General features: G+C 36.0%; 1 protein-coding gene and 1 pseudogene across 1 annotated transcript; both read right to left on the reverse strand.

Annotated features, from left to right (window-relative positions):
• Nucleotides 1-4085: 4085 nt before the first annotated feature.
• Nucleotides 4086-5039, reverse strand: LOC138918105 (olfactory receptor 2T27-like). Its single transcript, XM_070238340.1, is given in 1 exon segment — nt 4086-5039. A coding segment is annotated over 1 exon segment (954 nt).
• Nucleotides 5040-24385: 19346 nt separating this feature from the next.
• LOC138918106 (olfactory receptor 2T1-like) lies at nt 24386-25330 on the reverse strand (annotated as a pseudogene).
• Nucleotides 25331-26429: the final 1099 nt, after the last annotated feature.

A 26429-nucleotide genomic window follows, 5' to 3' on the forward strand; every position in this document is an offset into this window, starting at 1 on the left:
TGGCAGAATATTGGATCTAAACAGTGACCCAGAAAGCATATAATTCTACCATATCCTTTGAAGAATCATTAAATTAAAAGGCTCAGAGGAAAGGCTAAAGATCCCTGAAGTTGAGGTAAGGATACCTGGGCTGCAGCAATAGTTCCTCCATTTCCTATGTGTTCTTGGGCATGAAATTCCATTCCTGGAAGTTGTTCTTCCATCTGGTAAATGAAAAGATTCAACACAATCTTCTCTGAGCTTACTTCAAGCTCCAGTGTTCTATGATGCAGAATTTAAATATTTCCTTTTTTCTATATTAATACTTATTGCTTTATTGTATTTACTTCATCTCCAAGAATCCTATCAATATTACTAAGTGGACTTAAGATATTTATTTGATATAAATAACTAAGTGAATAAAATTATGTTTAGGGCTTTTCTTTTGATATTATTGAAGGTGCTCTTGGATATCAAGAAACAAAGACTGGAAATCACTAAAATTAAAGTCTACTCTAGGCAAAAGGTGTTGATATAAGTAACAATGAGCAGTCATTGTTTATGACTATAAACAAATAGTGTGCTTATAACTATAAGCAGATGCCAGAACCTAACCAGAGCACGCATGAAGGATCAGGCACCCAAGACAGAGGGAATGGAGTCACAGTTGAGAATCAGGTGTCTGACCAGATTAGGGAATGCACTTCTCTACACTTATCCAGCTCACTATGAAACAGTAGATTCTGAATGTTATGGAAATTCTGTCTGTTTTAGACTACAATTTACCTGTATCAATATACTTACTAGAACCTAAGAGACCTATTTTGTGCATTATAAAGGGAGCAGGTATAGATTTACCTACATTTTCCATTCTGCAAAATGTTCTTCTAGCTATAACTAATTGCATCTGACCAAGAGAAACATTTCTGTGTTAAATAAGTTTCCATTACAAATCTCTCTTCATTAGCCACATCTCCTTTCACTCTCATATCACGGTCAATACACTTTCGAAACTCATTTTAAAAGATTCTGAAATTCTCCTGTCCCTGGATATCCTGCTAACCTAGGATAATTAAAACCCAGCGCACCACTCGGGAAGAGCAGCATCACCGCACACAGCAGTGGATGCTGGAACTCAGTCAAAGAGTAGAAAAAGGGGAAGTGGACAAACTGCAAGAGTAGGGGAGAAAAAAGAAAGCAGGAAACGGGTTTGGAGGTAGGGGTTGTTAGTCAAGTATGTTAAGAGGAAGGGTTACAAATTATGGAAGAGAAAAAGAGGTAGAAGAAAGGGAGGAAAAAATGGCTTAAATTGGGGAAAGACAGAGAGGCATAGATTTGATAACACTACTCTAGAGGAGAGAGAATGAGGTGATGTTGTAAAGAAATGTATTATAGAACACACAACATTTATTTTTTTTCAATTTATATTATTTGAGTGCCAATTATATGCCTAAAACTAAGCTGGAAAAGAAAGACAGCAAACATACATGAGAAATATGCCTGGAAGCATGTGGCCCATTTTGATTCACTGGGTTAGGAAAGGTGGGGTCAGCCATACACAGTTGGTTGCGTAGTTTCCTTCCAAGAAGAAATTTTCTTTTTGTTGGGGTGTTTTTTGCCTGTTTTCTTTAGTTTCCGAAATTAGGTGGAAATAATTGTGAAAAGACGTTATGCTGTCCAGCTCCTCATGCCACACTAGAGGCAATGGCTATTATTTTAGTACAAGGATGTGTAATGGCCAGTCAGACTAACACGGTCCTTGAAATATTTTCTGTATGTTCTATAAAATGTATTTTGTTGAAATTGGAAGAATTTAATAACCTCTATAGCTTCATCTATGCAAGAAATAATTCTGCCTAAAGGTCAAGGTGAAGAGACAAGCCCAGTCCTGGAATAGAAGTGGCTGAGGGAGGCAGATCTCACTGCCCCTTCTCTGTAGTGATGAATCAGTTATAATACCTCATGGTTTAAACATCTTCCAAAGCTAAAGTTGCTTTGTACAAGTTATCATATTCTTGTAAAATTAGCCCTCCAAGGTAAGAAACAGGTTAGAATATTATAATTTAATATATTGAGAAATAGGAGTTCAAAAAGTTGAATTAATTTCTTCAACCTGACATAGTAAACACATCTATAATTAGAGCTTCACAAGAGTTATAACAGCAAAGCTTCTCTATCTTGAAAATGCAATTTTCCTAATCTCACTATTTCTTTCCTATCTAGAATCCATTTTTAAGGCATATTCACAGTTTTTAAATCAGAAAATGGCAAAAATTCTAATCCTGATCTCAGTCATCCTCCCCATGACACAGGTGTTAGAAAATAAAGTTCAAGGAGAGTAAAGGACTGAGTTGAGGAATCCTAGGGGATTAGGATACAATGGTGGACTCTAGCTTGGTTCCAATCTGGGTGTTATTGTGGGAAAATAGGACAGATGCCTACATTTAGGGATAAAAAACAATATCATATTTGACCCATGTATCCTCTTTGCAAATGCAAGATAAAAAATAAGGCGCCTTTGAAAGCTCTATAATGAGATGTTTCTCCTTTTCTTTTCCTGAGTATGGAAGCACTGGATTTTCTAAAACATATGTGAAACCCCAGCTAACTTATCTAAACACATTTAAACCACCCTAATATTTTACATTTTAAAAATGAATTTATAGGGTCTGGTCCAGTGGCATAGAAGTTAGGTTTGCGCACTCAGCTTCAGCAGCCCAGGGTTCACTGGTTCAGATCCCAGGCATTGACCTATGCACTGCTTATCAAGCCATGTTGTGGGCAGTGTCCTACACATAAAGTAGAGGAAGCTCAGGGTCAATCTTCCTAGCAAAAAGAGGAGGATTGGTGGTGGATGGTAGCTCATGGCCAATCTTCCTCAAAAAATAAAAATGAATTTATCTATAATTATATGTTGCTCTTTGTAATGCAAAATATTTCCTTCTTAGAGAATGAAATATACGATAAGTAAACTCCAAGATATAAAAGTCGGAAGATGGAAAGACCGAGGACTTAGAATGAGCTTTAGTCAATTCAGCAAAGGCATGGAAAAGAGGAAACAAAAATTTTCTCTACTTCAGAAAAATGCTAGTCAATATTCAAGCATTGAATTGCTTAAATAAATTAAACTGAATTAAAATACTGTTAAAATAGAACACAGTCCTTATATTAAATTCCAAAAGAATACATCAATCTTTAACACTTAAAAAACTGCCATTCTTTTGCATGAGAATCTTTGAAATGAAATGTGTTATGCCACCACACAATTTAAATACAGTGAAAAAGATGTGATTTAAAACTGTCCTGATTACTTCTCTTAAATTATATTAGGAAGTTGGAATATGAGGGGTAGAAAATGTAGGAGCCATCCATATTTATCAATGCCTCAAAACTACATTTATTTTTACATTGAATCCTTCCTTCTGGAATGAGCTTAGCAAAATCTTGTATGGAAAACATAAATGTGAAGATATCCTCCAAAATTTGATGTATACTATTGTATCTACAAGCCATTATGATGAAATTCCGTTGAGAAAGTTAGATAGAGTCAAATCAATTTTTTTCAATAGTTATGATCTCAATATTGGCTTGATTGAATTCAATGTTTTTGATGACCGGAAGTACCATTTGTAGAAAAAATCAAGTAAATATTGAAATAACATTTGAAATACAATCAAAATAATATTTTACAAGTTTATATATTAGAAGTGGTCAATTTGTAGAGCGTCTAAAGAGAGACATTGGTGAAAAGTAGGAGAAGGAGCTGAAGATGAGTATTTCTTTGCTGTGACTGACCACAGCAACAAACAGGAAACTGTATGGTCTCCAGTGGTAAGCATGCTTTATGGGAAACAGATGGGTGACTACTGAAACCCCAACTTTATTCCCCTTCCATCCAAAATTGCCCATTGTTCAGAACGCTCACACCTTTCAAAAAATGACCATATCCTCAAAATCCCACAGTCATCTTCCAAATCCCAAGAACACCTCACAATAGCTGGCATATGAGTTACATTAATTTTCCAGGTGGAGAATATTTAAGTCCAAAAGTGATGATAAACTCCTGTATCCTTTTGTTCAAATCTCTAGCAGCAAATACAGTTTCTTTAGAAGGTGATTACCCTTCCTGAGCACAAGCATCTCCCTGGAGCCTTCTGTAGGGTCCCTGTGACATCCTTGTTCCTAAGGCTATAAATGAGTGGATTGAGCAAGGGAGTCAGGATAGTGTAAAAGGCAGACACAATCTTGTCCTGCTCAGGGGTATGGTAAGAGTGAGGCAGCACATAGGTGTACATGGCAGCCCCATAGAAGCGACTGACAACCACCATGTGTGAGGAACAAGTGGCCACTGTCTTTTGCCTTCCCTCTGCCTCACTCATCCTATAAACAGTGATGAGAATGTTTGTGTAAGAGGCTGAGATAACAGAGAAAGGGATGAGGAGCATCATGATGCAACATATGTACATGGCTGTCTCATACGCTGATGTGTCCACACAGGAGAGCTTCAGAAGGGCAGGGACCTCACAGAAGAAGTGGTTGATTTCCCGAGAGGCACAGAAAGGGAACTGCATGGTGACTGGGGTGAGCAGAAAGCCATCTATGGAACCTCCTAGCCAAGCTGCCACCACAATCAACAAGCAGATTTTGTGGCTCATGAGGACAGGATAGTGCAGTGGGTTGCAGATGGCAACATATCAGTCATAGGACATGAGTCCTAGGAGGAAGAACTCAGCTCCTGCCAAAGTCAAGTAGAGGAAGTGCTGGGCAGTGCATCCTGCAAAGGAAATGGCCCTCTGGCCCACCATCTGGTCAACCAGCATCTTGGGCACAATGGTGGAAATGTACAGGATGTCCGTGAGAGAGAGCTGGCTGAGCAGGAAGTACATGGGGGTGTGGAGGCGGGGGTCTATGTGGATGAGAATGATCATGATACTATTGCTGGCTATGGAGATGACAAAGACCAGGAGGATGATGGCAAAGAGAAGCCAAGGGAAACTGGAGTTCCTGAACAAGCCCAGGAGGACAAACTCAGTGTACATGGACTAATTGCCCCACTCCATAGCTCTGTAGGTTTCACAAAAGAGAGATGGATATGATGGGCAAAGCTGGACACAAAAGATAAATATTTGATTTTATTAAAACCTTACGGTGTGGCCCTGCACAAATCAAGGCAAATTAATCACATCTCATTGTGCAATTTCCTCCTTTTTCTAATACTTACTGTGGTTGATTCCAGTTAATGGGTTGCTTTGTGAAATTAGCCTTTTACCTTTGGGTTCTAAGTATGATCCACATCCATTCATGAATCTCAGAATTTTTAATTTCTGGAAGAACATCTTCAGCAGAATTATGTTATGTCACACCATTCACTCAAGGATGATATTCTTGACTTGCTGACTATTCTTAATTTAGATGTCATGATGAAACAATTTTATGTCCTTTGGCTCAAGAACATTAATTAATTAATTAATTTGTTTGTTCACTTTTGCTCAAGCATAATCTTTCATTGAGGAAGATACACATAAAACAGTTAATATGCAACTTGTTTGATTGAATGGGGATAGAGTGGTGGGTAAGGAAGGGAGGGGATCCTTACCATACACTTTTCTCCCAACATGAGGCTCTAGTTCTCACACTGGAAATTCAGTTTGAAAACCGCTGATCAAGAGTATACATTTTGCCTATGAAATGATAATGACCTTGACAGATTTTACTTAATTTACAACATTCTTGACTCACTTGTACATTGTAAAATTTGAGTGTTTAGCTTATATTTATTAGGTGTTGGATATTTGAAAATAATGATTTCATGTTGAAAAATAAAATACAAGAGCTCTGAGCTCTGAGAAATGATCTAAGAATTAGGAGAAAGAAGACAATCAAAGGAAAAAGTGTTTAGGATAAAGTGGTGTTTACTTTCCTTCTTTTAGCAGAAAACTGCTGATTAATAACATACCGTATTAATATGATTAGTGAGATGGGAGCAAAAACTAATGAATAAATTTCTAATAGAAAAAAGAAGGAAAAAACTGATTTAAATAATACTATAGAGCATTGTCTTCCCAAAGAGGAAAATTTCTGCTTAAACCTGAAGTTTAATTATGCACAGATAGCTATTTAGTTAAATAAGATTACTACAGTTATAAACTGGTAGGTTATTTGGACAAACAGTTTATATCAGCATCATATAGATCTGCACTGTCCAGTATGGTAGCTGGAAGCCACATGAGGTTGTTGAGCACCTGAAAAAAGGCTGTTCTGAAGGGATATGTGCTCTAAGTGCAAATTGCATTAAGAATCAAAGACAGTATAAAAGAAGTATGCAACAAAACTCATTAAATATTCATATTGATAAAAACATATGCAATATATCTCATTAAAATTTTATATTGATTACATGCTAAATAGATAATATTTGGTTTAATAACATAGATTAAAATTATTTTTGTCTGTTTCTTTTTACATTTATAATTTGGCTACTATGAAATTTAAAATCACCCCTGTGGCGTCCATCAGATTTCTACTGGGCATCATTCGTTTGGGAGCGTCCCTTTTCCAGGATATGATGGCTCCACATTGCTCCATCAAACCAAGTCCCCCAGAATTGAACACAAAATGAACTAGAAATAATTGAGCAAAAAACTCATGAGTAAAAGCAAATTAGAAAAAGTAAAGGAATTACCTCTATATGCATTCACCTGCAAATAGTAGTAAGAACACATTAATAGCAGAGTGCTTAGTTTTTCATGTCTTATTTGATTTACTTTCCCCAACAAACCTATTAAATACTATGCCACTGCTTTATCTATTTAATGAGATTTAAACAGGTTAAGAGACTTTCTCAGAGGCACATGGCTCCAGTTAACAAGTGACAGTAGGATCACTCTATATGGTTTTGCAATAATCCTAAATAGATATCAATTCATTCATTCCACATACATTTCCCAGGGCACACTGCATGAGTTAAAGTATTAAGTTCTGAAGAGATCTAAAAGAATGTACAAGATGTGGTCTCTGCCTTCAAGGAGCCTAGAATTGAGGCAAATAGGAATCCTTATAATATGTTTGGCCCCATGTGCACTTTATGATTGGTTTTGATTAGAATCTCTGGAGTTTTGACCCAGCTAGTGCATAATGGAGAACATGAAAAGGGCAGAACATTGAGAGAAGAGTTCAATGGAAGTGATCGAACCTGAAATCCAGTGGCTACTTCATGATAAATTCATCTATAACTATGAAGAGTACGTTATCAGTCAGATTTTTATTGTGGAGACCCACATTGCATCCTTATAAATTTTTAAGCTTTTTCATTCTTGAAATATTACTAGTTTTACACCAGGACTTCCATGAATTGTTTTCCTAAAAGATATCTTTGTTGTGTTTCTCTTTTTTTCCCCCTCACTGTTCACAACCACTGGGGAAATTAAAAGCAAGTGTTCAGCAGCAATCCACAGAATGGAGAGAGAGGGAAATGCCCGCTCAGCCCTGCCCATCAGAAGTTTAATAAGAGCAAGCTCCTTGGAGGGCTTTGCTCATTATTTCACTATAATTTAAAAGGATAGTAGATGGTAAGTGGACACCAAGCACAGTGACTGCTATTGGTCCACAGGGAATGTTAAAGCCCAAGAGGGACAAGTGGGCCCCAAAATCTCCCTTTCAGAGCATGAATGTCCTTAGCCTTGACCATGAATATTCCTGGTGCCGAAACTCACTACTGAAGCCTTAGAGATCTCCCCAACGTCCTTCACAAAGGGAAAGGGAGATTTCAGCTGTTCCATAATTCCCCCGATTTTAAAAACATTTCCCTCTCATTCTGTCAGTGTTGACTCATGCCTGCGTTTAAAAAATTACAAGGCAGTATAGGAACATTAAAGATATTTAGAAAATGAGTAAATAGACAGGAATCAACCGAAATACTCCATGCCCCCGTGTAATATCTATGTCTGTGTCTATGCATAAGTTTTAAATCTAAGTATACCCTTTCCATGTAGATGCGCCGTCTTTACACAGAATATTGTTAAAGTTAAATGATGTATCATGAACTTTCTTATTCCTCAGTTGGTTGACATTCACATTGCTTCTAAGTTAGCTTATAATGTAAAATATTATGGTGCTAATTTTATGGGATAGGTCATGGAAGACGGGTTATTAGGCTTTTGAAGTGCATAGCCAAATTTGTATACAAAGCTGGTGGCCAGTGATGCTGAAATAACAACAATGGAGCTTACTTGTAGTATAGTGCTCACTGCAGCATTTAGCAATCGTATCTAAACTCAGTTTAGTATGAGTTCCTTTGATTATTGGAAATTTAAACTTATTAGTATATGTATATTTTGTCTTTCTATTGTGGGCTTTCAATCTTCATGATCCTACTTATTTTCTATATTGGAGTTTTCTCAAAAATTAGCATTTCTCTTTATAGGATAAGCACATTCTTTATGTATAATATTTATTGCAACAATATTATCCAAACCTTTACTTGAAATTGTAACTGTATTTGATTTTTAGGCCAAAAATGGTGTAAATATTTAATTACTTAATTAAGACATTTATTTTTTCCTTTGACCTATGAGTTTGGTTTGGAACATTATTCCTCATACATGTCTCTGATTAATATGTAATTCTGTTTTAATCCAATTATCAAAATTTTAAAATGTCTAATATTTTAATACGTAAATAAATTTATTTTGCTCTTTGTTGAAAAATTTAGGACTATAGTTGTCTCTACAAGGCCAAATATATAATAAATTTGTACTTTCAGATGGTGCCAAGAAGTCCTATTTCTACTTATTCAAATAAGCAAAATAGTTCAGATGCAAATGAAGAATAACCTCAATGAGGTCCACCACTTCTCTGTGTTGGGAAGGGGAATGTCAGCACGGGTGGAGTCAATCTTCACCCGTGTTGCATGTGTCAATGCTGGCATAAAACATGGACACTAAAAACAGATGGGTCTTAGGTTAGTCTTAAGCAAAATTGTAAAAGCAGCGACAATTAAATTTTGGAATCTTACCCTGTGCTTTCCAAATTTTTTCTCTCCAATAATAGAGTGTCCAATAGCAGATAGCTGGTTTTCCTTTTCTTTTTCTCTTTCCTTTTCTATATTGTCACTTTCTTGTCAAACTCTGCTCTATGTCAAATTTTGGCACAACCCTAACTAACCATCTAATTCAGATGATGTTTGAAAGTGCTGAAAGTCTAAACCAGACAAGACATGATGACAATTGGCATAAATTGTGACTGACTTAGCCGAACAGGGATAAAAACTGACCTTCACTGTAAGTCATTTAGTCCTACGTATAATCTAATCAATTTTATTTCCTTCCCAGTAGTGTTTTCATATCAAGCCTCACCTCTAATTGTGTGATAAAATTTCATTTTTAATGTAAAGTTATTTGGGGAATCTTCAGAAGGGTAGAGAAATTTTAACATAAGCAAAGGACCATCTTTCATTTTGAAACTAGAGTAATGGCCTAATCACTTTCTCAGCTAAATCTTAAGAAAAATTGTACCTAGGTCTTCCTGTGTATATTCCCACCCTTAAAACTTATTTTCCTTGGCATTTTGTATGAATATTATAAACATTAAACAATATTTGGGATCAGAAACCTGTTTTCACTGCCTATCTTCATCACTTATGAGTTTCTTGATATCTGGAAAGCCACTCATATATTTTGTCCTGTGTACCTTCGGTAGTTTCTAAGCATAAAATAGGAAAATGTGGTGGGATAATTTCTTAGAGTAGGATATTAAGATTTTTCTACCTAATTTATCTTTCAAGAAATTAATAAATTACCTGAGAAGACGTAATAATACAACTAAATTAGATAAACTCCTGTCCCTATAAATACTTTAAAATTATATAAGTGAATATACTTTTTCAACAATGAGAACTTTCTTGAAGTTTGTGAATAAATGAAAAGCAATAAGAAAATTTAATATATTGTGGTATATGAGGAAGCTATTTGGTTTAAAACTAATTTGGCCCAAACTTGTTTTCCCAGAAAGGACTGACATAGCCTGTCAAGCATGCATTGCACATCTACTTTAAACATTTACACTGTCCCAAAACCAAGAATGATGCTCTTAAAGATGGGGATGTATGTCTCCCTCATATCAGCATTTCTTAAAGAGAAACATTTTTCCTAGAAACTAAGGATTAATTACTGTCCTCCTGTGCTCATCTTGTGACCATTGACCTGTTGTGTTAGCAAAATATCTTGTGACTGTAATAAGACAGATATTCCTGTCATAGTTGTGGATTCCTTGTTCCAAGACAAAATATAACCGTGCCGTACAGCCCACTTCTTTGGAGGGCTTCCTTCTTTGGTGAAGGTTGTTCTCCTGGGATATAGTCCCCAAAACTGGCAAATAGAATAAACTCTCCCCAATTATGATTTATGGTTTGATTATGGTTTATTTGTGTTGACAAGTTTTACATTGAACCAAATCTGTACAGAACTTTCCTGAGCAGAAAAATCACCTACATTGTGAAATACACAATAGAGAACTGAATCTATAATGTTAGCTGAGAGAATAAATGAAATCAAAATGTATAAAATTTACATGAGTAGCACTGATTCATGAATATCTGTAAGTAGAATACTGAGGCATATCAACCTCAAGATTTCCTAATATGTCCTTAGTTTGAACCAGTTTCCCATTAACTCCAGAATCTGATATTTCAAACACCCATAACTGATGAAAAGTTCTCAAAATTACTTACCTAACATGGTAGCCTCCACCAAACCCGACAGTCTGAACTAAAGGTCAAATACCTACTTTTTGGAGAAAAATCTTACAGAACTGAAGTAGTAAATGGAATTGCTCAGCATTTTTTAAGCAAGCGTGGGTAACTTAGAGACATGATTCAGACCTTTCAAACTGAGAGCTGGTATTCTGACGAGAAGCAAAGCAAAGAGGGGAAAGAGAATCGAAGAGAAGGGCATGGATGAAGGTAGGGAGGGGCCATCAATGGAAAAAACTAATGAAATGGTGCTGTGGCTTGAGCATGGAATTACATCTTGTTGGCATAATGTTAAGAGTCAGTCCCTAATCAGTGTGAGATGCTTTAAAATAGTCAAGGATAAGCAAATAGATTCATAACCTAGATATGGATAAGCAAAAGTCCTTAAATGCCTAAGAAAGATGGTGCATGAAAGTGGGCACCAGCTACTTTATGTAGGCTGCTAAAAACAAAGAAATAAGCAACTTAAATAAGAGAGGTTGAATCATCACGTTATATCAGTACTACCATTTGACAGAATAATTGACATCAGAATATCATTCCCTGGAGTAATTCGTCCTTAGCCTGCCATTATACAGTTTATGTAAATATGATAAGGTCTTTTACCTTCCTTTTTTTTTAACTTCATAAAAATGTAATCTTTCAATTTATAAAGAATTACAGTAATTAAACTGCCCTCAAATAAATCAGACTGTGGGACTCTGCATTCAAATTAAATTAATTACTTTTGTGTTTTTTCTCCATGGTTATATTTTGGAAAATTCCTTTTTCACAATTCTAATTCTTATGCATTCCTCTCTTCAAGGATTAAAGGATAATCCACCCCTCGTAGGGAAATAGTGTCTTCCTGAAAATGCTACATTTTAGACCCACTCTGTTACTAAGGGATTCACTTGGTATGTGTAAACATCTTGTCTCCCTTATGAGTTGTGTTAGCAAACCAGGACCATTTTGTCCACTGCACAGTGTGCTAATCACTGAGACAAATTTTGCAGCAGAGAAATGCTTTATTCACAAGGCAGCCAAGCAAGGAGATTGGAGAACACGTCTCAAATCCACCTACCTGAAAATGGGCATTAGCGGTATTTATGGGATAAAGGGGCAGGGTGCTCCCAGTGTGGGGATAGATGATTGGAGGTAAGGAAAAGTGAGATAATTGATGATCTATGTAAATGTAGTCAAGCTGCATGGCTTTTCATACGATTCACTTTCATAAAATGATGGCCTTAGCATGATCTGACTGGTGGAGTTTTTGGCACCCCCTGATGTCAAAGGGTCACCTATCTAACATTCGTGTAGGCAAACTTGACATGTCAGTGGTGTCAACCAGCCTGAACTGGACAAGGAGTCAACTCTCAGTTCCTCAAAAACAACTTAAGCAACTGTTACCATGGTGACCCAGGTGTCAGAGAAGTTATCTATTAGGAGCCTAGTGGGAGTCTGATAATAGGTTGCTTATCCCACATGACTTTTAATATAATCATTAATAGTCATTTGGCCACCAGTTTCACTCATAATGATAGAAGAAAAATTTCATTGCTGCAAAGGATTCAAAATATGTAAGGAAACAACTAAAAGCAATAAGAAAATGAAATCTTTGAGTTACTTAAAGAACAATAAGATTCCCTTTACCCTCTTTTCCAATATTATCCCAAATGCTCACACTCTGGAAAAAAATCCTAGGCCAAGGTGTATTGCTATGCTGATATCTCCCTCTGCATTATCTCTTGGCCCTTTATGATGCAATTCACATTTACCTCTCCCCGCCATGTGCATAAATGACAGTGGGATTTCAAGTTTTCTGAGCCCAAAGTTTATGTAATATGGGGAGACTTCCTTAAGAAAAAGGATATAAAAGCATGATTGCATAGTTTCAAACAAATATTTTCATTTGATGAGAAAAGAAATCCCTTCTCATTACAAATTGAAAAAGTCAACAAATACTGAAAGGAAATTCAGAAACACACTAACATAATCTTGTTATTTAACTGCTTGATATAACACTTTAACCATTTTTTTCCAACAATTTTGTGCTGCATATTCTGTGATTGTGCTTTATAAGACAGTACCATTTTCTATAGGAAAAAGAAAAAGATAATTCAATTATTCTAGTATGGTTGGTTGAGGATCTTTTTTTTTAAATTTTGATACTTTAGAACAGTTTCTGTGTCTCCTACTATTTTAGGATTGGGGTTCAATTTGCGATAACTGCTATTAAATTGCTCTCATATATAATTTTCCTTAGCTTGAGCTTACCAGAAAATTGATTTCGGGAAATAGATACTAAATTGCAAGTATTTTCTTGAGGAATGTGATCCAGAGAGCAAATGGGATGGGCGGAGAAGAATAGTGGTTAAAGCAAGGGAAAAAAGTCAGTGCCCAGATGATCTGTTGTGGTGACAGTTACCAAGCCTGTGTGGAAGCACCCTCTAGATGACCCTGGAGAAGGCAGGTCAGATGCATCTTAGCACTGCCTTTCATGAGGAAAAAAAGGAGCAACTTCCACTAACCAGCCACGCGGTCCTTTATGATGTTCTCCTTCAAGCTGTGCCTGTACAAACTCAGAATATTGTTCCTGGTGGCCCCTTCATGGTAAAGGGCAGAAAGAGAGGCTTGGCATGATGGGGCCCCATCTGGCTTGCCAGTATGAAACTGGTCAGCTCAAAACAAAAATGTTGATGCAGCAGTGACGGAAGGAGAAACAGGTAAAACCATGAGAATTCTCAAAATACTTTCCATGTGTGTATATGTGTAGTGTAAGATTTTGGGATATTTCAACTTCTCCTGTGCAGTGACCTTTCTTACTTTTGGTGTTGAGAATGTAATGTTTTATATTATCTACTTATACATCATAATTTGTGTCAAATCAGGTATATATGCAGTATATATTTGAGAAATTTATATCTGCATATGATATAAATCACTCAATCATATGAATGACTTCTTTAATTGGATTTTAAAAATTCCAAGAAACAAGTACTTATTTTTACTAATATATTTCTCTTCCATTTATGATATGATGTAAATATATTTTATTATTCTTTCCTCAGTTGAAGAATATCTTATATGGATACTTATTAACTCACATTTATTGCCTTTACATAATAGTCCACGTGTTTGCATCTGAATTTTCTTTGTTGTTAAATAAATAATTTTAAATATCTTATTGTGACGAAATGTACAAAACATAAAATTTATCATTTTAACCATTTTTAAGTGTACAATTCAGAGGTGTTAAATATATTCACAATGTTGTACAACTATTACTACTATGCATCAACAGAACTTTTTCATTATCCCAAATAAAACTTCTTTGCCCACTAAACAATAACTCACTATACCCTGGCCTCCAGTCCCTGATGTCCTCTATTCTACTTTCTGTCTCTCTGGATCTTCCTATTCTAGTTACTTCTTGTGAGTGGAATCGGATAATATTTGCTGTTATGCTAATTTCACGTAGCATAATGTCTTCAAGATTCATGCATGTTGTGACATATATCAGAAATGCATTTCTTTTTAAGGCTGAGCGACATCACTTTGTTTGTAAATATCATGTTTTGTTTATTCTTTCATATGTGGATGAACAATTGGGGTGCTTCCATCTTTTGGTTATCATTAACAATGTTGCTATGAACAGCCTTGTAAAGATATATGTTTGAGTCCTTGGTTTGATTTTTTTGGCATATATACCTGTAAGTAGAATCACGGGATCACAGAGTAATTCTATATGGTTTTTGAGGAATTGGCAAACTTTTTCCACAGTGGCTGAACCATGTTACATTCCCACCAGAAATGCGCAGGGTTCCAGTTTCTCCACATTCTTACCAATATTTCTTATTTCCTATTTTTTTTCTTTATTCTTTGTTGGCCATTCTAATGAGTACAAAGTGTTATATCATTGTGGTTTTGATTTTCATTTTTCTTTTTTTTAATCTTTTTCTTCTTGATACTGTTCAATTTATTTATTTATTTATTTATTATTATTGTCAGATGTACATCATATTTTGAATTCTGTGTACATTAAATCATGTTCACCACCCAAAAACTAATTATAGTCCATCTCCTCACATGTGAGCCTAATCAGCCCTTTTGTCCTCCCCCCTCTCACCTTCCCCTATGGTAACCGCCAATCCAATCTCCAATGCTATGTGTTTGTTTGTTGTTTTTATCTTCTACTTATGATTGAGATCACATGGCATCTGACTTTCTCCCTCTGACTTATTTCACTCAGCATAATACCCTCAAGGTCCATCCATGTTGTCACAAATGGCCAGATTTCATCATTTCTTATGGCTGAGTAGTAGTCCATTGTGTATAAATACCACATCTTTGCTATCCATTCATGCCTTGATGGACACCTAGGTTACTTACATGTCTTGGCTATTGTGTATAATGCCACAATGAACAAAGGGGTGCAAGTATCTTTATGCCTTTGTGTTTTCAAGTTCTTTGGATAAATACCCAGTAGTGGAATAGCCAGATCATATGGTAGATCTATCCTTAATTTTCTGTGGATACTCCATACTGCTTTCCATAGTGGCTGCACCAGTTTGCACTGCCACCAGCAGTCAACAAGTGTTCCCTTCTCTCCACATCCTCTCCAACATTTGTTGTTTGCTGTCTTGTTAATTACAGCCATTCTGACTGGAGGGAGGTGATACCTCATTGTAGTTTTGATTTGCATTTCCCTGATAGCTAATGATGTTGAGCATCTTTTCATATGCCTGTTGGCCATCCGTATATCTTCTTTGGAGAAATCTCTGTTCAGATCTTTTGCAGATTTTCTAATTAGATTGTTATTTTGTTGTTGTTGAGCTGTATAGCCAAAGGATTCCTGAGAAAAAAAGAACAAGGCTGGAGGTAACACATTCCCTGATTTCAAATTTTACTCAAAGCCATAGTAACCAAAACAGCATGGTACTGGCACAAAAACAGACACACACATCAATGGAACAGAATTGAGAGCACAGAAGCAAACCCACACGTTTATGGACAGCTAATATTCGATGAGGGAGCCAAGAGCATACGATGGAGAAAGGAGAGTCTGTTCAATAAATGGTGTTGGGAAAACTGGACAGCCACACGCAAAAGAATGACAGTAGACAATTCCCTTACACCATGCACAAAAGTCAACTCAAAAGGGCTTAAAGACTTGAATGTAACACCCGAAACCATGAGACTTCTAGAAGAAAACACAGGCAGTATGCTCTTTGACATTGATCTGAACAGCATATTTTCAAGTCCCATGTCTGACCGGGCAAGGAAAACAAAAGAAAAAATGAACATATGGGACTACATCAAACTAAAAAGCTTCTGCACACCAAAGGAAACCATCAACAAAATGAAAAGACAACCTAACAATTAGGAGAAGATATTGGCAAACCATGTATCAGATAAGGGGTTAATATCCAAAATATACAAAGAACTAATACAGATTTTCATTTTTCTAATGGCTAATAATGTTGAGCATTTTTTCATGTGCTTACTGGCCATTTGTATATATTCTTCAGAGAAATATCTATACAAGTCTCTTACCCAATATTTATTTTTTACTTTTGCATGTGTGTGTGTGGTGGTTGTTAATGAGTTGTAGATTCTTTATGGACTCAGATATTAATCTCTTATCAGATATATGATATGCTAATATTTTCTCCCATTCTGTGGGTTGGTTCTTCTCTTTCTTGACAGTGACCTTTGATAACCAGACTTTTTGAAACATGACTTAGTCCAACTTATCTATTTTTTGTTGTTTTCCTATGATTTCCATTTCATAATCAATATATCATTGCTAAATCAAATGTCATAGAGATTTCCTGTGTTTTATTGTGAGAGTTTATAATTTTAGCTCTTATTTTTAGGGCTGTGATCCATTTTGGGTTAAACTGGAAAATGTTCTTTAGCTTTGTTCTTAATTTTAAAAATTGTTTTGGATATTAGGTTACCTTGAGATTGCAAATGAATTTTAAAATTCTTGAAGCATCAGAGTGAGAAGCATATCTGTGGATTATTCTTCAAATTATAAGATATAAAAATGTAAATAGAGGTAGTTTAAATATCTTTCTTTTGCACATTTGCAAAAGGAAGCATGTTTTATGTTGCAAAAAGGTATATCACGTGAACAAATTGCAAGGGCCCCTGCCAATGGTCCGTAAGTGAAAATCACCAATAATTTTCCAGAACTGTTAAAATTCATCTATATACTTATGAAAGACACCTAATAAATACCCAGCAGAATAAATAAAAAGATACCCACAGCTAGACATCTTACAGTGAAATTGTGCAACATCAAAGACAAAGAGAAAATTACCAAATGAACTACAGAAAGAAGAGATTACTTAACGTCGTTACAGTTAAGTTGAGACCTGACTTCTCAACAATAAATAAAGGAAGTCAAAAGACAGAGGAATAATATCTTCAATAAGCTGAGATGTAAACACTCATACTGTAAGCCACTGAGATTTTGTGGATTGTAAGTAACTCCTATGGCAGGGCCTAGTACAAGCAGACTGCGCACTGTTATTGCTTTTTACAAAAGCATAAAAGGACTAGAATGTCAAGACATTAGTTATTTATCTTAAATACTTCAACATAATAATGACATATGTTAAAAATGAAATTGTTTGATTGAGATAATAGATAGAGATAGATATAGAGGTTGATAGAGTTAGGTACATAGAGATAAAGATAGAAATAGAGATACAGATTCAACGTAATGTTAATAAAACGTATATATATTTAATTTGAAAATCTAACTCTTCTAACAAAAATCAAAAGGCCAAGAATAGCAGTGAAAATAATGCTAAATAAGAACAATGAAGGTAAAATTGTCATTCTAGAAATCAAGATTTATTTCAATACTACACTAATTCAAACAATATGAAATTGACACATTGTGAGACAAATACAACAAATAAACAAAATAAAGAATTGAGAAATGGATCCATGAATTTATAGGCATTCTGTGACTAATTCATGTGATAATTATTTACTGAGTTTCTACTGTATGCAGCCATTGCTCAAGACCATTGGAATATTATTTCTCAAAATAGGCAAAGGCCCTTTTCTTCAAGGAGCTGCCATTTTAACAGGGAAACAAACATTAAAATTAAATAGAATAGGAAAGCTACCTATAATATGATAAACAGTTTCAAATGCTACAGAAAAAGTAGAGTAGAATAAGTGAGGAGAGGAATTGCTGAGGATGAGATCCTGTTTGTTGCTTTGCAAAGTATCATGGACAGTATAGACCATTTTAGGAGGACAACATTTGAGAAAAATCTTAAAGAGATAAGGGTTTTAACCAAGAATATAGCTGGGACAAGAGAATCCCAAACAGAGAAAAAATCCAGTGGAATAGTCCTGAGGTGGGAGTGTGCTTGGCTTGTTCAAGGAAGGACAAGGCAAGTGGGGCAGCACAGTGAGTGAAGGGGAGAGTAGCAGGAGCAGATGCCAAGAAGTTATGTGAGGGGGCCTATTGGAAGGGTCCTTGTAGCTTACCGTAAGGAATTTAGATTTCACTCCCAGTGAAATAACAAGCTATAGCAGCGTTTTCACCACAGCACTGACATGCTCTGATGTGTTTTCACCTTAGCTGCTACTTTAAAAATAACCATTAGAGGACTGAGATAAAACTGGAACCTATTTAAGAAATGGTTAGAGACTAGATGTAGTCTGGAGATAAGAACCAGCAGGATTTGCTCACTGATTTGGTGGTATCAAGATAAAGAGGTCCAAGAGCTCACACAGACCAAGTGGAAGGGAGGAGTTGCCTTCAGTGGGCCTAGAAAAGTCTACATTTGTTCGGTTTGGTGAATGGCATGTCAGGGAAAACAATTAGATGTCCAAGTGGCCACATTGGGTAAGCAGCTTGGTGGATGGGTCTGGAATGCAAGAAAGAGTTCTTGACTGGAGTCATCACTATATACATATTACATGGTAAATCAAAAACCTAAATAAGCTTACCTGGGAATAGGTATAGAAAAGATGAGAAGGCGGCCAGTGACTGAGCATGGTTCACTCCAATATTTAGAAATGAACCTGGAGAAGTTATGCCAGAAAAAAAAAAATAGAGATCTCAGAGAAACAAACAGTGGTGTAGGAATGAAACCATCACAACATAGGGCACTTGAAGCCAAGTAAACAAAAACAAACAAACAAACAACAAAACCCATACATTCTCAATTGGGGGTCAAGTGCTTCTGATGGATCAAATGCAATGAAAACAGAATTAATTATTGAATTTACCCATGTAGTTGACACTAAAGGAATAGGCACAATTTCTCAATAAAGGAGGGCATATGAAAGAATGGAAGGACAAGAATTGGGGATATCAAAAATAGAGAAAGTTTTTTATGAGTGTGTTTGCAAATGGGATGGAGATGTCACTGCAAATCAGAAAAAAGGAAAAAACTTATCAGTACATTTTTCTGGGAAAATTGTTGATTCATATGGAAAATTTTCCTCTTATACACCATGAATCTCTTCTAGGTGGGTAAAGATGAAAATGTGAACAAAGAAAATACTATGAAGCTTTTAGAAGATAGGATAGGAGAATACCTTCAATGACTTCAGGATATGGAAGAATTAGTTAAGACACAAAAAACACTAACATAAAGGAAAATGTCGATAATTCCATACATGTACAAACACGATTTAAATATAAGGATAAGTTGCAAACTAGCACATCATATAATAAACTAAAAACAATATATCAGAGTATTTATTAAAAAACATGTATATATTAAAAGGGAGAAATTTAAAAGGAAATGGACAAAACACTTGAATAGGCACTTTACAAAAAAGGAACTCCAAATGACTGACAAACCAATAAAAAGTTACTCAACCTCATTACAAATCAGATAAAAAATATTCAAACTTTATTGAGCAGTACAATATTGTGATTTATATGTATTTGGTCATTTAGATAATTAAAATATATACTTCTCACATATATTTGATAGTGGTCCTCAGTTCCTGGCTCACAGCTCTCAAAACCCTTGGAATTTTCTAAGTGTTTAGATTGATAATGGTTCTTTTGTTATGTGAAAGGTCACTTTTGGAAACACCCAGGGGTGGGGGCTGGCCACCAGGAGAACCAGTCATGTGATCAGAGAATTAAAACTTTCAGTACTCTCCCCTGATTATTGAGAGAGGAGAGGATGGCTTGAGGTTGAATCAATTGCCAATGGCCAATGACTTAATCAATCATGACTATGTAATGAAGCCTCCATGAAAACCCAAAAGGACAGCTCATCAGACTCTTTTTTCAGAGAGCGGCCACGTTGAAGAACCAGAACACTTCCACACACCACTGTGCTGGGCCTAAGATCCGTGAGATCAGAAGCTCCTATGTTTGAGACCTCACACTATGTTTCTCTTCACCTGGCTGTTCATTCCCATCCTTAGTGTTGCCATGCATCACAGTCCTCTGTAATGATGCTAAACTCAGAAAGTTGGAAATCTAGAGACTCTAAGCAAATAGCAACTGTAGTTGGACTGCAGACTATTTGAGCTTTACTGAGAGTTCCCAGTCAATGAGACAGGCCAAAACAGAAGAGATTTAAAAGTTTTCACATGCATCTACTTAAATCAATCTCATAGACTAAACAAGTTTAAGCACTGAAATGAAATGGTCAATTATTTCAAAGAAAAATTTGGCTCTAGTAGATAGTGTCTGCACAATAAGAGCAATCCATCTGTTAGGCACGTGTTAAAAGAAACAAGCAGGTAGCTGCAAAACAGTGAGGGTTTAGGTGGCAGAAATAATGAAAATGAGGCAACATACTTGAAGATATTCCATTTTGTTTTCCCTCAACTTATTGCCTGTATCCCTGTTTTTCATGAGGAACTGTTTCTGCTATCATACAAAATTTAGCCTTCCAATGGGATTCTGGAACCTCTTTCACCCAATTAACAGGTGCTCGTCTTGAAATACCCCTTTCTCCCTGGAATCACTGATTCATCCTTCAACACCAGACTATTCTTGTCAAAATCCAAAAAAAGAGTTAATATTATCTATATTGAAAAAATTAAAAATCTTCCTTTAACCACACATAACTCTCCAGATATAAGTTCACCTTTCTTCTGATATTCAGAACAAATTCCTGTACTTTTCTCCAATTTGTAAACCTCTTTTTGTGCTTAATCTATTTCATAGGGTATTCTCCAACACTCCATTGAAACCCCTCTGTGGAGAACAAAATGGACTATTAGCTTGTCTACTCAGGTGATCAGCTTTCTGCTTCAGAGTACTTGAACTGTGCCCAATATTTCACATGGTGGACATCGCCCTTCTGTTAGAAAGAAATTTCTTTCTAAGTTTCTAGCACATCATTATCCCCTGGGTGTTTTACATCTTTTCCATCATTTATTGCCACCTCTTAAATTCCCTGCCCCCAGTTCTTCAGTTTTTTTCATCTCTATCTACACAATCCCTTCTTAGGTGATCTCTTTTAATCTAATCTCTTGTCCTTACATCCATCTGCTTACCATTGACTATTAAAACCTATCTTCACACCTAACAACTCAAAATATATCTAGACAAAACTATCTAGCTTCTTATCTGACTTTTTATCTTAGATATTCAATAGACATTTCAAACTTAAGGTGATTGAAAGAAAATTCTTAATTCTATTCACAAATCCAGCTTTACTCTATTTCATCAAATATATCTACAATCTACTTAATTGTTCAGTCCCAACATCTGGGGACTCTTCTTGATTATCCTATTTCCCTTAAACCCTACCTTCTACACATCATCAACTTCTATTATCCATCTCTTAAAAATACATCCCTGGTGATAGCAGTTCTTATCTTCACATCTAAAATTCTAACCCATGCCAGGAGCATCTCTCCTCAGAAGCCATGAAAACCTTCCAAAAAATTCTTCCTACTTTAATGCTTTTACCTACAGTCCATTCTCTATAAAGCAGCCAGAGTAATGTCATCAGCATGTTAGTCATGATCTGCCTTTCTTTTACCTGAAATCCATTAATGATATTTTATTTCAATGTAAATAAAGTGCTAAGTTCTGTACCACAGCATATAAGGACCTCCTGATCTGGTCCCTACCCATTTTTCCTATCACTTGTTTCAGGCCAGCACTGCTGTCTAACCTTCTGAACTTACCTTCCCTGTGTCAGTACATTGACACTTGCTATTCTTCCTGCCTAGAATGCTCTCTGCTTGGATCTTCCTATGCCTTTTCCTTTCCTGCTCAAAGATTGCCTGCTCAGAATTTTGTTCTTTGAAGACCATAGTTTGAGTAGCCCTCCACTTATTTTCATTATCCAATTGTGTTATTGTATTTCTCGTACAAAATACATTATATTATGAATTATATTTTTCCAGATTTTACTGAGATATAGTTGACATACAATATTGTATTAAAGTGTACAACAAGATGAGATATTATGCCACACCTGTTAGAATAGCTGTCATCAAAATGACAGGAAATAATAAGTGTTGGCAAGGATATGAAGAAAAGGGAAACTTTGTACACTGTTGGTAGGAATGTAAATTTGTGCAGTCACTATGGAAAACAGTAGGGGGTTCCTCAAAACTTAAAAATAAAACTAGTATATGATCCAGCAATTCCACTTATGATTATATACCTGAATGAAATGAAATCACTATCTCAAAGAGATATCTGCACCCTCATGTTTATTGTAGCATTTTTTACAATAGCCAAGGAATGGAAACAACCTAAACATCCACTGATGGATGAATGGAAAAAGACAATGTGATAGATTATATATATATCACATTTATATATATATATAGGCTATATTTTAACTTTTAATTGGAGCATAATTAAAATACAAAAATATTAAACAAATAAATTTGAACTTGATAAAGTTTTTCAAAGTGAACCATAGGTGTATAATCTGCATCTACTTCAAGAAACAGAAAACCCCAGAAGCCCATCATGTACCCTTCCAGCCACTAACCTTTCCCAAACATAGTTTTTTCTGGATCTGTATTTTATATAAATATATTCTTTGGTGACTTGCTATTTCAGTTCAGCACTATGTTGCCAAGATTAATCCATGTTGTTGCTAGTAGTATTAGAACATCTATTCTTATTGTATAAATGTGTCACAATTTACTTATCCATTTCACAGTATGTTTTTAAGTAGTTTCTAATTTTTTTCTGTTACCGTGTGTCTTTTGCTGAAGACTATGCATACACATCTGCTGGAAACTCACCCAAGGAATTTCTTGTGTGCAAGGAATTTCTTGAACATATAAAGCTTTGGATATGTTCAGTTTTAGTCTTTGCTGCCACATACGTTATGATGGGAATATAAGTCATTTGATTACTTGCTTCCTTGTTTTTCTTTATTTTCATTGTCTTTCTTCCATTGGAATACAAACTTTTTAAATGCAGGTGCTTTGACTATCTAGCTAATATCTATGATGAATGGAAGAATGAATGAGGAAGCTGTATCTGAAAGATACAGTGCTCTATCAATCACATTCCTTGAAATCCTGTGATCTAGGGCACTAATTAAAAATGTTTACCCTACAGAGGTTCCTTGTGCCCTGACCTCCATTGCTCTCATCTGTAAATTAGAACTTATAAAATGTGTTTCTTTTTCGTATGAGGTTGTTAGAGGATAATAAACCTGATAAAGCATATATATTATTGTTTTAGACAGATTGACCAATACGATTATAATTATGATCATTAATAATTTAATAAAGTCACCCTTTTTTGTCCCTGAGTAAACTCCTCATATAATCAAATGGGACAATGAACATGGTTTGTCACATCCTTTCTGTCCTCCATTCCTGGATTGTTGGGGAGCATGGATATGAATCATGAGCTAACTCCTATAACCTGGCATGTATGCTTAACTTTGATGACTTTGTGACATATTTGAAAAATAATTTTAGTATTCTCCCAACTCATATCCATGTGTGTTTCTCCAACATCTCAGAAACACTCTCAGCCACACAGTGCTCACATGTTGTCTGTCTGGGCAATATCCCTCACTCTCATCCATGAGTTTTAACTTATCCTACAAATAGGTTGCACAAATAGGTTGCAAACAAACAAAAGTTAAATACTGTGTTTCTTCACAAAATTTAAAAAAAAACAGTTAATGATTGTAGTAAGTGCAATGGCTTTTCAAGAAAACTATGTTCAGTGATTCTTCATACTACCCAACAAATGGGAACATGTAGATATCTACCCAGCCATCTTCCTAAAAGGCTGTGCCAAAGTATTACTCTAATAAATAGAAAAGAGGATATTTCTTTTATCCTTAGATGGTGAACTAGAGTTGTACAGTAGTATCATATACCCAAAAAGTAACATCTTCCCTCCTGCACTCATCAGCATAATCCATGCCATTTAAAATTTCATGCAATTTATTTTGTCTCTAAAAGATAAAATTTAAGAGCAAAAAATTTTAGTTTGTGTTTCTGGAAACTGCTGTGCATTTATTTTGAATACATGTGAACAGCACAGGAGAAAAGGAAGCCATAGAAAGGAATGAAGAGTGAAGGGAAGGAGACCAAGGGGAAACATGTCTTATACTGACATTTTTTTTTATCTACACAGTTGAACGCTACCCTCCAGTTTAATCGTTCATTGAGAGCATGGCCACACTGGTCACAGAGGCTTCCATTCACCAGCTAAGTGGGAAGAAACTGTCAAAAGGCATCCCCTGACACTCTTTGTGTACCCTTGATTCTCCCCAGTGCCGTCTTCAGAGCTCTGGTCACATCCTTGTTCCTCAAACTATTGATGAGGGGGTTTAGCATGGGTGTGAGGATGGTGTAGAACACAGAGAAGACTTTGTCCTGGTCTGGCCTGTGGTAAGAATGTGGCAGCATGTAGGTGTACATGGCAGCCCCATAGAACAAGGTAACCACTATCGTGTGAGATGAGCAGGTGGCAAATGCTTTCTTCCTCCCTTCCCCTGAGCTCATGTGGTGAACTGTGGTCAGGATTTGGGCATAAGAGGCAATCACCACAGAGAAAGGAATCAGCAGCATCAAAACAGCACACGTACATCACTGTCTCATAGAGAGCTGTGTCTGCACCTGCCAACTTCAAGACTGCAGGTGCCTGTGGTTAATCTCCCGGGAATTGCAGAAGGGGAAGCTCATGGTTATGGGAGTTAGGAGAAAGCCATTCAAAGATCCCCCAAACCAGGAACCTGCTATGATCATCCAGCAGACCCGTCGGCTCATGAGGACAGGATAGCGCAGCGGATTGCAGATGGCCACATAGCGGCCATAGGCCATGAGGCCCAGCAGGAAGAACTCAGCTCCCACCAGGGTGAGGTAGAGCAAATGTTGAGCTGTGCATCCCAAAAAGGAGATAGTGTTTTGACCCAACAGGTAGTCAACCAGCATCTTTGGCACAATGGTAGAGATGTACATCATGTCAATGAAGGAGAGATGACTGAGCAGGAAGTACATGGGAATGTGGAGACATGAGTCAGTGCGGATCAGGAAGATCATGACCCCATTGGCCATCAGCACAGTGAAAAAGATGATAGAAATGATGACAAAAAGAAGGACTGAGATGTCCTTTCTGTTGAACAGCCCCATGAAAGTGAAGTCTGTAGAGGATGTGTTGTCCACTTGCATTGATTCCATGATGGCTCTGCTGTGCCCTAAAATTTTCAGAATAAAATGATCACTCATGCACAATTAAGAAAAGAAAATATGGGTTAACTGTTACGTAGCGAACTCATAAAAGTTGGAAGAAAACTTTTAAAAATATTTTTCTTGGTACTTTGGCACTGACACCTAGCAACCAATATTTTCTAGAATGCTTTTAAGTAAAATTGATTATCTAAAATCAATAATTCTTTAAATGGATTGGACAAGATTATACCAGCTGGTGCTATTGTACTACAGTGATACACACAACACCACCTAAAGGTGTATAGCATGCTATGCGGCATGCGGCAGTTAAACATACCCTAGTATGGTGTGTGTGCACATGTGTATGTGAACATACTACCTTAGATGTGTTTAAATGAGTATTTTTATTAAATAAATGTTTATTATAATCAGCATCACCATCATCTTCAGAATATTTAAGTCTGGCTATGGGTAGTCTATGTCTACCGTTTAGCCACAAACACGGGTGATCCCCCGTTTGGGCCATGAGTCACTGTCTACATTATAAGTGTTTCTTTTGGTGTCAGTTCATCCATGATGAAATAAAATTGTATGGGAGGAAATAAAGTGGGCAATGGAAACTACTCTTGCAAATTCAGACATGAAAAGGTTATCCATTGCAAGAGGCATTCACTGTTCTAGAATTATTTTTATTTATTTTTAAGAAAGAAATTTCAATTTTAGAATGATGAGTAATTAGCATTGGTATTATGATTGACATTACCTATTATCAATTAGCACTAACAATTAGGATTCAGGGGAAATAGCACATGAACATACATCCTGAACTATAACTCAGCTATTATTTTTAGAAACTGGAAATTTTTCAATGTGATTTGTAAATTAAAACAAATTGAGTAGCTGCATTTTATATAATTTCAGGTTATGATAGAAGAAAAAATATCCACAAAGAACATTTTGAATGTTAAGAATGATTTCCATGGGTTTTAGAATTAAATAAGATAAGGCAAGATATATGTTACCAATACGTTTGAGAATTAAACTGATAAAACTTGTGTATTCTCAAAATATTCTAAAAATATGAACACTTCAGTCAACT

This window comes from Equus caballus, chromosome 16 (assembly GCF_041296265.1).
Source record: "Equus caballus isolate H_3958 breed thoroughbred chromosome 16, TB-T2T, whole genome shotgun sequence".
NCBI lineage: Eukaryota > Metazoa > Chordata > Mammalia > Perissodactyla > Equidae > Equus > Equus caballus.